This window comes from Meles meles, chromosome 16, assembly GCF_922984935.1.
Source record: "Meles meles chromosome 16, mMelMel3.1 paternal haplotype, whole genome shotgun sequence".
NCBI classification, from domain to species: domain Eukaryota; kingdom Metazoa; phylum Chordata; class Mammalia; order Carnivora; family Mustelidae; genus Meles; species Meles meles.
The window spans coordinates 71,817,290-71,830,156 of NC_060081.1; the positions used below are offsets into that span (position 1 = coordinate 71,817,290).

At 48.7% G+C, this 12,867-nt stretch overlaps 1 protein-coding gene across 2 annotated transcripts in view; it reads right to left on the reverse strand.

Annotated features, from left to right (window-relative positions):
- Positions 1–5,071, reverse strand: part of UBE2V1 (ubiquitin conjugating enzyme E2 V1) — a 31,266-nt gene extending 26,195 nt beyond the window's left edge. The window contains exon 1 of one of the 2 annotated variants that reach the window (XM_045980602.1): positions 5,009–5,071. In XM_045980602.1, the coding sequence (XP_045836558.1) occupies positions 5,009–5,030 (22 nt within the window). In that variant the 5' untranslated portion in view covers positions 5,031–5,071. Of the gene's footprint in view, positions 1–1,688; positions 1,708–5,008 lie in introns of those variants that run through there. The other variant, XM_045980603.1, reaches the window with a different exon arrangement.
- Between the last annotated feature and the right edge of the window lie 7,796 nt (positions 5,072–12,867).

The following is a 12,867-nucleotide window of genomic DNA, read 5'->3' on the forward strand; positions in this document are numbered from 1 at the left end:
GTCACCGGGTCTGTGCCTCAGTTTCTCACCTTCACGGCAGGTACCTGTCTCTAAGCACTGCTGTGAGGGGCGGAATCACTGAGTTCAGTTGAATACACTGACTTAGCGCATAGTAGGCTCTAGAAGTACACTTTAAAAACAAGTCTGGGGGTGCCTGGGTGGCTCAGTCAGCTGGGTTTCCAACTCGTGATTTCAACTGAGGTCATGATCTCCAGGACGTGAGATCAGGCCCACATCAGGCTCTGTGCTGGGTGTGGAGGCTGCTTAGGATTCTTTCTCTCTCTCTGCCCTTCTCCACCCTCTTAAAAAAAAAAAGTCTGACGAGCTTGCGAGTAAATGAAGATAAGGCCCTACTCTGTAAATGACTGGAGGGGCCCCAAGCCTAGCGAGTACTGAGCTTTCTTGAAAATGGACTTCACGGGCCGCCTGGGTGGCTCAGTGGTTTAAGCCGCTGCCTTCGACTTAGGTCATGATCTCAGGGTCCTGGGATCGAGTCCCACATCAGGCTCTCTGCTCGGCGGGGAGCCTGCTTCCCTCTCACTCTCTCTGCCTGCCTCTCTGCCTGTGAGCTCTCTCTGTCAAATAAATAAATAAAATCTTTAAAAAAAAAAAAATGGACTTCACTATCACTGGACAGCAGGTTACCCAGAATGAGACAAACAGTGGCCAAGGCTGCTATAAAAAGGGTCCCTGTGACAGCTGGCAGACCCCTCTCATTACAGCCCTTTCTCTCACCAAGATTAAACACTGCAATACCTACAAAGAACAGGTCCCCAAAATCCATGCCTTTCTAGTTCTTTCCTAAGGCACTGGAGCAGGCTGGAGAGGGAGCTGGAGCCAGACCCCCTGGGCTCTAGTCCGAGTGCCACCACTCAGCCACCCATCTCCCTCAGCAATACTGTAGGGACAAAACTGACTCTGGTTAGCTCACTGGGCGGTGGAGAGTTGGAAGAGATGACATAACAGGTCAGTCAAATTACCGGGAAACTTCACAGTGTTTACTTCACCAAATATACTGCTCTGTACCACTGGGGGCCTTTCAGAATCAAACAGGATTCCTGACTTCACATTTTGTATTCCACTTTTATCAAAGTACTGTGGCTACAATTCAGGTGAGAGAGAAGCAGTGGGAGAGAATGCGGTGGAGTGAAAAGCATGGTTTGGAAAGCTACCACGAAGGGGAAAATCAAAATCATCAAAATGAACCTTAGGAATCCCTGAAGAGGGCAACAGGTGGTACGGACCGACCTCCGTCCCCGGAGCCGGCGGCTCTAGCTGAGCACTGAACGGGAGGCAGCTCTCCGGCACGGAGGGCCCGCGTGGCACAAAAGGCAGCTGGCTACAATCAGCACAAGACACCCACATGGTGAGACACACAGGAACAAGACCAACTTCCCAGATTAGAGGTTCTCATCACCTGTCTCCAGCTCTCTGCGAACACCCTTGAATGGAATGGAAGACTGCTGAACCTCTACCGCGGCAGGTTCAATTTGCATGTGCCGAATGTGGAGGCGATGCCACTCCAGTGAATGCAAATTTAAAGTCAGGCCCAGTCAGGGCTTCTTTCTCTGGCACTTAGGTCTCTGGTTAACTTTCAGGGAAGCCTGTGGGGTGCTGGGAGAGGGGCAGGACCTTGGCAACCAAGGGCTTGAGGTCCTGCAATCCTGGCCAAGGCGGGAGGAAGTTACCCATCACAGCACCGGCATCCTGATGGATTCTCGTGGGCTTCTCACAGTCCACCCTCTAGGATCTATGCGGAGTTCATGCACTGCAGAACCAAGGGAGGTGGCAAGGTGTTGTACCCAAGTGTTGAAAGTAGTGACCATTTAAAAACAACAACAACAAAAAACAACAACAATGAAGGCCAACCCTTAACAGGAATTCAGACTTCAGAGCTGTTTCCTGGCAACTAGGGGCACAGATTAAGAAAGTGGTTTGTTGTAAACCTGACTAAGAAAGGCTTCAGGGTCCCTGACCAACCTGAAAGACTTCTCAGAGTTAGAAAGCAGAGGCTTGAACACTCGTTTCGATTTAACCCAATTAAGGCCCTTCTGCTACTCTAGGCACTCTGCACTCCTCTACTACATAGGGGCACAGGTCAGATCCTCTCACTCCCCTCTTTTTCTCTCTTTTTTTTTTAAAGTAGGCTTCATGCCCAACACGGGGCTCGCACTCACAACCCTGAGTTTGAGTGTGGCAGGCTCTACCAACTGAGCCAGCCAGGCACCTTGTCATTCCCCTGTCATTTTCAGACTCATTCATTCAATAAATATTTACCAAATGCCTACTTCATAACAGCGAACTTGATGGCTTCCCTTCACACTTAATAAAATCCAAAGCTGTATCTCCCCACCTCATCTCCTAAACAAGCCTCTCGTGCACAGCAAGGGCTTTAATCTGTTCTTTCAACACACTGAGCTTGGTCCTGCCACAAGGCCTTTGCACACACTGTCCCTACCTCCCCTGCCTATGATACACACTGCAAGCTTGGCTCCTTCCATCATTTACACCAGTTCAAATGCCGTCTTCTCAGAGAAGCCTTCCCTGATCACCACTCCACACACTCTATCACATCACATGAATTTCTTCATAGCACTAATTTCTATCTGAAATCGGCTTAATGATTTACTCCTTTAATGGCTTTCTGACTGACTAGAATGTAAGCTCTTCAAGGACAGGGACTATGTCCATCTTGTCCACTATTTGCCATGGGACAAAACAGGCCCTCAATAAATATCTGTTGAATAAACAAAGGACTTTCTGGAAGCCCACTATTTAGAGAGCACCTTAAAGCCGGTTCTATGTCATCGAAACCATGCCAAGTGCTCTTGACACTAGACGGCAGCTGATGGTGCTTTATCTGGCCACATTAGCGTTTATGAAGCACTCATCAGTTGGCAGGCCTTCAAGAAGTTAGAATTAAGTAGCTGTTACAACAGATTGCAGGCAGCCAATCTCAAGTGACTGCAAACAGGGCTGAGCTGCAGTATGACCATAATGCTGGCTGCCACAGGCACACTGTACCCCCACTTCATAGCAACCTGGCAGGGGTGCTATTATGGTGAGAAGTTTCCCACAGCAGTCTGGCCTGACTCAGCCTCTCTCCTTTGGGTCAGTATCTTAAAACATGAATTGACTCAGCACTATTCCAGCTAAAACCAAAATCTAGGAAAAGGCTATGTGATCTCCTCTATCCATCATGGGGGACTCCACTGCTTGTGACAGGTCACTTTAGTCTGATCCCCTACAGCCAATTCTACTGCCACTCTAACAGACACGGCTGGCTCCTTGGGATATGGCAGGAGCAACATCCTGGAAAGATGGGACTCCCCTCACTCTGTTCCCTTTAGGTCACCAAGCTTCTTCTAACAGTGCTGATGCTAGGGCCTTAACCAGCCAGAGGATTTCAGCACCTAGGCTGGTGGCCCTTCCTTCTTCAGCGGTCACCCATCGTCACCCTGTCTGTGAGGACCTCCTTGGCCAACATCACTGCAAGGTACCTCAGGGTTCAGCCTCCTCGCCATAAGGAGGACACTCAGTCTTCCCCCAAAACTTGCACTTCCAGAATCTCTCTTGCCTTATCGGCCCCTCTGGGGGATCTCCCCCAGCCCATCTTTACCCCAGCCCCCTCAAGAAGGCCATCTAAGTTCATCCCCTGATGCCCATTGGTGGAATATTAACTCTTGAAACAGACCCTTCAGGATTTGATCCTCTGGCCCATCTTAGGAGTGCAGTAAGGAAATCAAGTTTCAAAAAAAAAAAAAAAAAAATGCTGCTTTCCTTAACCTACAAGGGACTGGAAGAACTTCCCTCTCCCAAGGTGTAGCTCCCTTATTCCCTCTTCCGCATCCTGGAGATGGGGGTTTGCTCAGCATTCCTGCCCCAAAGTCATCCAGAGTTCTCATTTCATTTGTTCCTCTCCCCATGCCCATCCACTCGATGGGGATCTTCTGAGCTGAACCCACATATCTTTCACCAACATCCAAAGGAATGCTATGGAGCGACAATCTCCTTAAAACAGACACTTCTAGGCTATGCTTCCTTCATCCAAAAGAGAAGGAGATTTTTTCTCCTCTAAAAGAAAAATCTCTGAAACAGGGCTTTTCCCCACTCTCTCTCACTTCTTGGAGCTTCTATCAGTTGACCCTCCCGCTCCAGACAAGACACCTTCAGGGCTCCTAGCTCACCTGTTCCTCACCTAATATCGAAAGCTTCCACTACTACTCCACTCAGAGCTTGCCTCCTAAAACCCAACATGTTTATTCAAATAAAAGCCTGATAATGACGAGGTCATTTCCTCTTGGAATCTAAGAGATCGTTTTTCCCTTCTCACTTATCCTGCAGAGATGCCCTTAATCCCTCTTCCCCAAAAAACAGGGACCCAAGACGCCCCCTTTCCAATCAGCATGGAGATTTCTTCGGCTAACCCCATCCCCCAAACTAACGCTGAAGCCGTCCCCTTAACCAATGGAGGATCCTCGGTCACCCCTTGAGATCCTGTTTTCTTCTCCCATCCATCCTAAGGGGTTCTCTGAAGTCCCCGCCAAACGGACATCCTGAGGCTCCCCCCTGGCTCGGACCTCTAGCATCCAGTAAAGGACTCTCATCCGTTTGGGGGACCCTTCTCATCCCCTAAGAGACCACTTGAACTCCCCCGAGCTGCCAGCCTCGGTATCCTCAGGAGTGCCTCTAGGCTCGCCTCTCGCTAGCTCCGGCCCTTCAGTAGTGCCTTGGGGGCCCAGTCCTTCCTCTCAACCGGGCCCTCACGCCGCCCGGGGGAGCCTGTGGGCCCCGCCGCGCCGCCCACAGGACCCTCCGGCCCCCGCCCGTGCTTCCGGCCACCGCCTGCTCCTCCTCCCCACTCAGGCCGCCCAGGTAGCCACCGCAGAGCCAAGCGGGCAGAGGCAGCGCAGAGATCCTGGTCCCGCTGCAAGGACCTTTGCGGGTCCTTGGTCCCTGGCCCAGGCCCGCGCCCCCTTGGCCAGCCGGGCCCGGCTCCCCAGCTCACCCGAGCCCGTGGTGGCTGCCATCTTGCGTCGCTGTCGCTCGAAGGCCGGCCCCTTCTTCACCCCCCCAACCCGTCCCCTAGCCCTTCTGCGCAGGCGCGCACGCGTGCGCACTCGCCGCCGCTGACGCCCGCTCCGCGGACCCCGCGACCCGTTGCCGGGAGGGTTTTTTTTCCTACCTTTTCGGAGGAAGGAAACATGATTTGCGTGCGGGAGGGCCCAGCAATCTTCATGTCCCTCCAGGCTGGGGTGCGAAGGAGATACTGAGGTGCTTGATGAGAAAGGCTGGGGTGATCAGACTTGGGAGGACGCGGTTGTGAAAGACACAGAAGAAAAGAAACATTAAAAAAATATCTCCTGTTTCGCTTCGGCCATTTTCCTATCTAGTCGTATCTCTACCAGGTAGGGATTAATGTGAAAAATGAAACTGAGCTGGGGAGGCGAGGTTCAGCGATTTATCTAAACTTAGCTGTTAAGTGGCTGAGTCAGAATTTGAACCCACTCCAGATGCTTCCGAGCCAGAGAAGGTTGGTTTGGGGGCATTAAGATGCCAGGGAAAGCATTCACTCACTCATTCATTCATTCATTCACTCATCAATCCATTTATTCATCCAAAAAAATACTAAGACCTACTGTATGCCACATGCTGTGCTAGGCCCTGGGAATGGATATATATACATCAATGAAGTCTGCTCTTACGGGCTTAAATTATAGTTGGAGATAGAGAGCTAGTTAACAAAGAAGTATGAAAGAATATGACTGTGATGGGATAGAGAGTAAACCAGGGAAGGGGCAACGGGGTGGTCAGGGAGGGCCTCCTAAAATGGTCCCCTTTCAAGAGAGACTGCATGATTAGGAGGTAGACGGAACAGCACGTGCAAAGGTCTTACAGACACATATTTGCAAATATATGTTAAATCCAAGAAGGGACAGCTCCTTTATCATAAATGGTCTAAGAAGCCCTGATACGGATGTAGAAACAAGCTGAGAGGTGAAGGGACTGCCTCCAGGTCACACTGCTGAACACTGGCAGAGGAAGGACAGGGACTTTGAGTACAGAGGGAAAAGGAAATGGGAAGCCCTCATCCAGCACACCCAGTGCATCACCTTGTTCTGACAGTAGTGCCTCCTAAGCATTTCTCAGCTCGATCTCTCTCTCCCACTTAGGGTAGGCTGCTCTTGTCTCCTGCTTGGGTGATCCCAGCAGCCTTTATTCTTGCCCCCATGGTCCATTCTCTCTATGGCAGCCAAAATTTGCTCAAAACTGCCTTCAATCAAATCTTTCAGTGGCTCCCCATTTCCTTTTGATAAAATACAGACTCTCCAAGTTGCATGGCCATAGAATTAGCATTCAACAAAGATAATGATCAGATTGAAAGGAGACCTAGTATAATCTTGCCAGAACAACGGGACTTTTCAGGGCAAACCACAGTGGATAACCACCCTAACCAAAAGCTGTGGACCTAGCGCCATGACCAGTGAGGCCACTGAGATATCTAGGGCTTTCACTTAAGCCTCATTTAAGGAAACTTATTCTTAGGTCTCAGCTCTGCACCTGTATGATCCTGCAAGTGAATACTTTCCTAAAATTTGCACCCTGGGTGCCTCTTTCCCCTGTCCTTGGCACAGCCTGTACCTCTGGGACTTGCCTGTACCTCTCCTTTGCTGACCCTTTTCAAGTCCTCTGCAGTACATGCCCTCTCCCTCCTCAGGGCTTTTGCCTGCTCTTCTCACTCTTCAGTTCTCAGATCCAGCATCCCCCCCCCCCCCAGGAAGCTTTCCCTGATTTCTCCAGATCCAATTTAGTTATAATTGACTCTCCAAGTGCCACGTGTGTCTCCTTCCCAGCACTGGCACCAGGGAATCATCGAAAATCTGTGTATCACACGATTCAAGTTTATCTTTGAAAAACACAGAAAATATTTGCCCTGGACTTTGGGTCCTTGTAAACCATAGGGTGACAACTGGGAAGCATTTGGACTCCCAAAGTAAGACTCACCTCTAGAGTGAAATTTTCTGGATTCCAGTGCTCTTTCACCCTTCCCTTTGCTATGTGACTTCAGGCAAGAGATTTGAATCTCTCTTGGCATCTGTACCCCCTCCTGAAAAGACGAGTGATAGTAGCCACCTCAAAGGGTTGCTGGAGAGATAAAACGCTTTGGTAAAACCCTTTAGCATAGAGGGAGGAGGGACACTAGAAACAGCTGATATTTGCCAAACCCTCATATCCAGTTTTTAATCCTCACAACTGGATGCAGCAAATTCTAGGGATATCCCCATTGTAGAGATGAGTAAACAGACTCGGAGCTAACAGGAGAAGTGAGGATGAAAACGCAAGCCACTTATCCACGATGCTCCTAAACGTTTACTCGGATAGATTCCTTGGTTCTCGTAGGGAATTTCCGGCAAGCAAAATTGACAGTAGAGCAAATTCCATGCGGAGGACCTCACAGGAGGAACAAGGTAAGCCTGACGGCCGGCGGCATGCTGGGTATTGTAGTTCGGCTGCGTCGCGGAGCCTACCGGGAGTTGTGGTCCTCCGCGCCAATGCTTCCTCGGAGAGGCTCCACCCTCTCTCGGAAGTCCCAGTCGGTCCCCAGAGCCAGATTCCTCCGGTGTCTGCGCCCCATCTCCGCCTTGCGCTGGAGCCGGTAGCTTCAGCTGCTGTGGCCAAGAGTCCGATTTATTGGATTGTTGGGAAGATTGAAATGGTTAATGGAACTAAAGAATTTGCAAAAGGCCTTGACACAGAGTGAGCGCTGTATAAGTATTAGCTACTATTTTTCTTATTATTTCTTATGATTTAATCCTCGGTGACCCCTGCAAAGTTAGCTTTTGTCATCTCTATTTGTCAGATGAGGAAACTGAGGCTCGGAAACGTGAGAATGCTTTTTCCAGGGTCACATAACAAGGAAGGAGTAAAAGGTTTGGAATTCACTTCTCTTAACCCTGGGGCACCTGTCGTTTCCTCTGTGGAGCCTGGGAGGTTTTGAGCAAAGCATGGATGGGTTAGCATTTTTACAAAGTGCAGCCCGGCTGCCTGGAGAAGACTGATTGGGCAGAAGCAAGACTGGAGGTGGGGAGTCCGGAGAGCGGGTGAGTTGCACGCTGTGGACGGCGTGCGCACAGCAGCTGGTTTTGTCGGGGAGGCCCAAGGGCCAGTTCCAGGTGTGAATCCGAGCCAGTCCCTTGCTCGGCCATTTCTTTTTGCCAGAGATTGGTCCAGGGGTGTGCCTGTCACCTAGTTCTTTCTAGTCAATGGGTTGAAGAGAGGCCGTGTTTGGAAAGTTTCCCTCCCTTGAGAATAGCTGAGAAGAAAGCTTTTTTGGTCCACATTCTTCTTTCCTAAGGAGGCTGTGATGGTTGGAGCTGTGGCAATCCTGATCCAGAAAACCTATACTTGGACTATAGGTGTCCACAGAAAGATGTCAGGAGGTAGGACCACCCATGATATGGTTGAGCTGCTGAAGGAATCCTGCAGCTGTTTCCCTACAGTTTCTTCCTTCCTTCCTTTCTTTTCCTTTTTCTCTTCCTTTCCCTCATTCCCTTCCCTTTCTCCCTTCCCTTTTCTTCCCTTCCCTCCCCTCCCCTTCCCTGCCCCCCAACATGAGGCTCAAACTCAAAACTAGGAGACCAAAAGAGTCAATTACTCTTCTATTGACCCAGCCAGGCACCCCTACTTAGTTTCTTAAAACATGAGATAAGTCTTTATTGCTTCAGCTGCTCTTAAAGGTGGGTTTTTGTTACCTACAGTCAAAAGGTATACCTAATAGCTGTCACAGTGCCCAGTGAAGAGCCACAGACATGGACTGTCCACAGTGTTCATTCAAAGACTCTTCTCAACAAGGTGGAAAACATCTGGGCAGTTTGGGGATCTCTGTGATGTGAAAGGCATAAGTAGTACATTCAAAATGTAAAAAAATAAAATGCAATACACTTTTTATAAAACCGACAGGATTATTTTTTTTATAGCAATACTCCTCAAACTTGACTGTGTACACAAATCACTAGGAATCTTGTTAAAATGCAGATTCTGGGCGCGCCTGGGTGGCTCAGTGGGTTAAAGCCTCTGCCTTCAACTCAGGTCATGATCCCAGGGTCCTGGGATCGAGCCCCGCATCAGGCTCTCTGCTCCGCAGGGAGCCTGCTTCCTCCTCTCTCTCTGCCTCCTCTCTGCCTAGTTGTGATTTCTCTCTGTCAAATAAATAAAATATAAAAAGAAAAAATGCAGATTCTGGTTCTGTGTGTGTTTGGGGGCGAGGTTTGTGCTGAGATTTCTAACAAATGCCTAGGGAATACACAGATCACACTTTGAGTAGCAAGCTTGTCAGTAACATTGTATACATTTTATGTTTGTATTTCCAATTTATAGGTAAGAAAACCCCCCAACCTCTTGCTATAGCATTTATAATACAAACTACAGAAAGTAAAGGGGACAAATTGTTGACAGGGGAAGAAAGGTCATGGGCATCCGGAAGACGGAGAGTCAAATGCCTGGGGAGGGGGTCTGTGGTTGATGGGATGGGTGAGACACGTTTGCTAATGGCATTTCATGGCACATATATAGAATTATGTCCCTCTGGACTGTGTCTGAAGTGTAGATTAAGATGTTTTATCTAACATTTGATGGAGTTGCTGAGGTCTACAGCCCAAAGAGGATGGGAGTGAGTAGGGTAGGGGGTCATGGTACAACCCATTTATTCCTCTCTTGATGGACATCTGAATTGTTTCTATTGACTTTCTTCCTATACACTTTATTTTGTACTGTCTGAATTTTGTATCATCTGTTACTTTTGTGGTGGGAAAAATAAATAAGAACCAGAGGGCGGCAGGGTGGGTAGAACCAAAGGCTGAGTTTCCCTAAATTATCAAGAGCCCTTGCAACTCATGGTGAAAAAAAGCATAAACACTCCAAAAGAAAGATGTTAATTGAGGTGCCTGGATGGCTCATTGGGTTAAGCCTCTGCCTTTAGCTCAGATCATGGTCTCAGGGTCCTGGGATTGAGTCCCACCTTGGGCTCTCTGTTTGACACGGAGCCTGCTTCCCCCTCTCTCTGTGCCTGCCTCTCTGCCTACTTGTGATCTCTCTCTCTCTGTCAAATAAATAAATAAATAAAATCTTTTAAAAAAAAGATGTTAATCATAGCAAACACATACTATGTTCCAGGAACATAGGATTTTGCATATATTAATTAATTTAATCTTCACAACTACCCTATACATTCAGTACCATCATTACTCCTTCTTATAGATGAGGAAACAGACACACAGAGAGGTTTATTTATTTATTTATTTAAGATTTTTATGTATTTATTTGACAGAGAGAAATCACAAGTAGGCAGAGAGAGAGAGAGGAGGAAGCAGGCTCCCTGCCAAGCAGAGAGCCCGATCCCAGGACCCAGAGATCATGACCTGAGCCAAAGGCAGAGGCTTAACCCACTGAGCCACCCAGGCGCCCCACAGAGAGGTTTAGTAACTTGGCCAAAGTCACAATCTTGTAAGTGGCAGAGCCAGGGTTTGAACCCCAATCTCTTAACCACTACTACTATCCCGCTTCCCAAGCAAAATAGGAAAAGGACATGTACAGAGTAAGGACATGAGGTAAGATACTCGATCTCACTCAACCCATTGCATTTCAGTGATTCTAAGATGCACATTTTTACATTCAAACATCTCTGGAATCAGGATTCTTCTTAGAATCAAAGATATATTAGATTCAGTGAAACAGAGTAAGAGAAATGCAAATTAAAACCACCTATCAGATTGGCAAAGGACAAAACACTTGATAACACACTGTGTTGGCAAGGGTGTGGGGAACCTGGCACTCTCCAGAGTTGTGAGTTTAGATGAGCAGTTTGGCCTATGAGCTATCCAAATGGAACACAGACATCCTGGGTCCAACAGTTTGGTTCCTAGGACCTGACCCCTCAGGTCTACTGGCCCTCGTGAGTAAAGACTTAGGTTCCCCCGTGCGCACAAACAGCAGTTTGTATTACCCAAGATTGAAAACAACTTCAGTGTCCAACAGAAGATGAGTTAAAACAGCAAAGTCCATTCTGAAGTTGGAATGTTACACAGCTGTCAAAAAGAGGAAGGAAGCAATTGATAGAACACAGTCTCCACAACACAGTAAAAAAAGCCAAGTGTGGAACTCTGTGTGTAATATTCTACCTATGGTGTGAAAGCAGAGGCGGGCGTGCCTCTCTGCCTGTCCAAGGGACTCCCAAGGGTCTTGTTGCGATAATGGCCTCTGGGAAGGGAAACTGAGGGCGTGGAGAACTTGAGTGGAAGCAATTTACTCTTCACTCTAGATGATGATGATGATGGTGCTGATTTGTAAAGGGCCAGATAATATTTTAGGCTTTGACAGCCATTTGTCTCTCAACTTTGCCTCTGTATTAGATAATATGCAAATGAATGGGTGTAGCTATATTCCAGGAAAACTTGACCATCACACGGAAATTTAAACTATGTGCTAGGGGATACTCTTTTTTTTTTTTAAACCCCCATTCCCCTTCAACCACTTAAAAAAAATGCTTATGGGGCCATAGAATGACAGGTGGACCAGATCTGGGTCCCCGGAGCTATCAGACAACCCCTGCTCTAGATCCTTCGATATTGATTCTTACTCTTTACCTTACGCAGGCTTTACCTATTTAAAAATGGCTGGGGCGCCTGGGCGGCTCAGTCGGTTTAGCGTCCAACTCTTTATTTTGGCTCAGGTCATGATTTCAGAGTCATGAGATCGAGCCCCATTGTTGGGCTCCGCACTCCGTGAGGAATCTGCTTGAGGTTCTCTCCCTCTGCCCCTCCACCTGCTCACCCTTTCTCTCAAATAAATAAAATCTTAAAAAAAAAAAAAGTTTAGAGGGTAGCTTGAAATTTTTAGGTTTATCAAGGGGGTGGAGTTAAAGTTGGAGATAGGAGCCCGGCCCAGACCCGCTCTAGCAAGAAGCCAGCACAGAGGGGAGTTGCATGACATTCCCAGCCCAGCTGGAAATACATGTTTGCCCCGCACTGCTTGCTACCTGCCCCACTCCACCACCAGATAGCAGCACCAATCCACGGAAAAGCGGGTCCTCCCCCACCGGCTGGGAAGCTGAGGGCAGAAGTCGGCCCGTACACCTGTTTTATTTTGCCTACCATCTGTTTAAAACAGGGAGCCAGCCTTTTAAAAAAAATCTGGATTTCTGGTTCCTCTTTAATCAGCTGATGTGAGCAGCAGCTGCTCTCTGGGCCTCAGGTCCCCAGGGCATCCCAGTCCTCAGTGTCAGCTGCTCTTTCCCGTCCTGCCGTGTAGCTATTTTCTCGCTGGGGACCCATTTCTCACTCGCCACCTGCCGCCTCACTTCCATCCCTCCGCAGGAGCTACAGGCCGGTGTTAAAGTAGAAGGGCTCCAGGGCAAATTAAGGCTCGGGTCCCAGCCCTGCCACCTATCAGCTGTGCGACCTTGGCCTGTTCCGTGACCCCAGTGTCTCAGTGTCCTCCTGTGCAAATGGAGTTCACCTCTCAGGTTCCATGCACGGAGCTCGGTGCAGTCAGGCGGGTGGTAAGCGTTCAGTGGATAGTATTTTCCCCTGCCCAGCCCTCATGCGCACTTGTCTGCAGTGCCCGCCCCATTCTCACAAATGACCCCAACACAGACACAAGACATAATTCCTGGTCCTGAAGGTGTTTTTTCCAGTCCCTGGGATTCAGGAGCAGTGAGACAAGTCTGTGGGTGAGGCCTGGCTCTCTCTTACTAATTGAGTTATCTCGGGCACAGGTCGGTTCACCTCTGGACTCAAGACTGGTTTTTTGGTTTTGGTTTTTTTTGCTTGCTTGCTCTGGGTTATTAACACCAGTTGGTAGGCCTGGAAA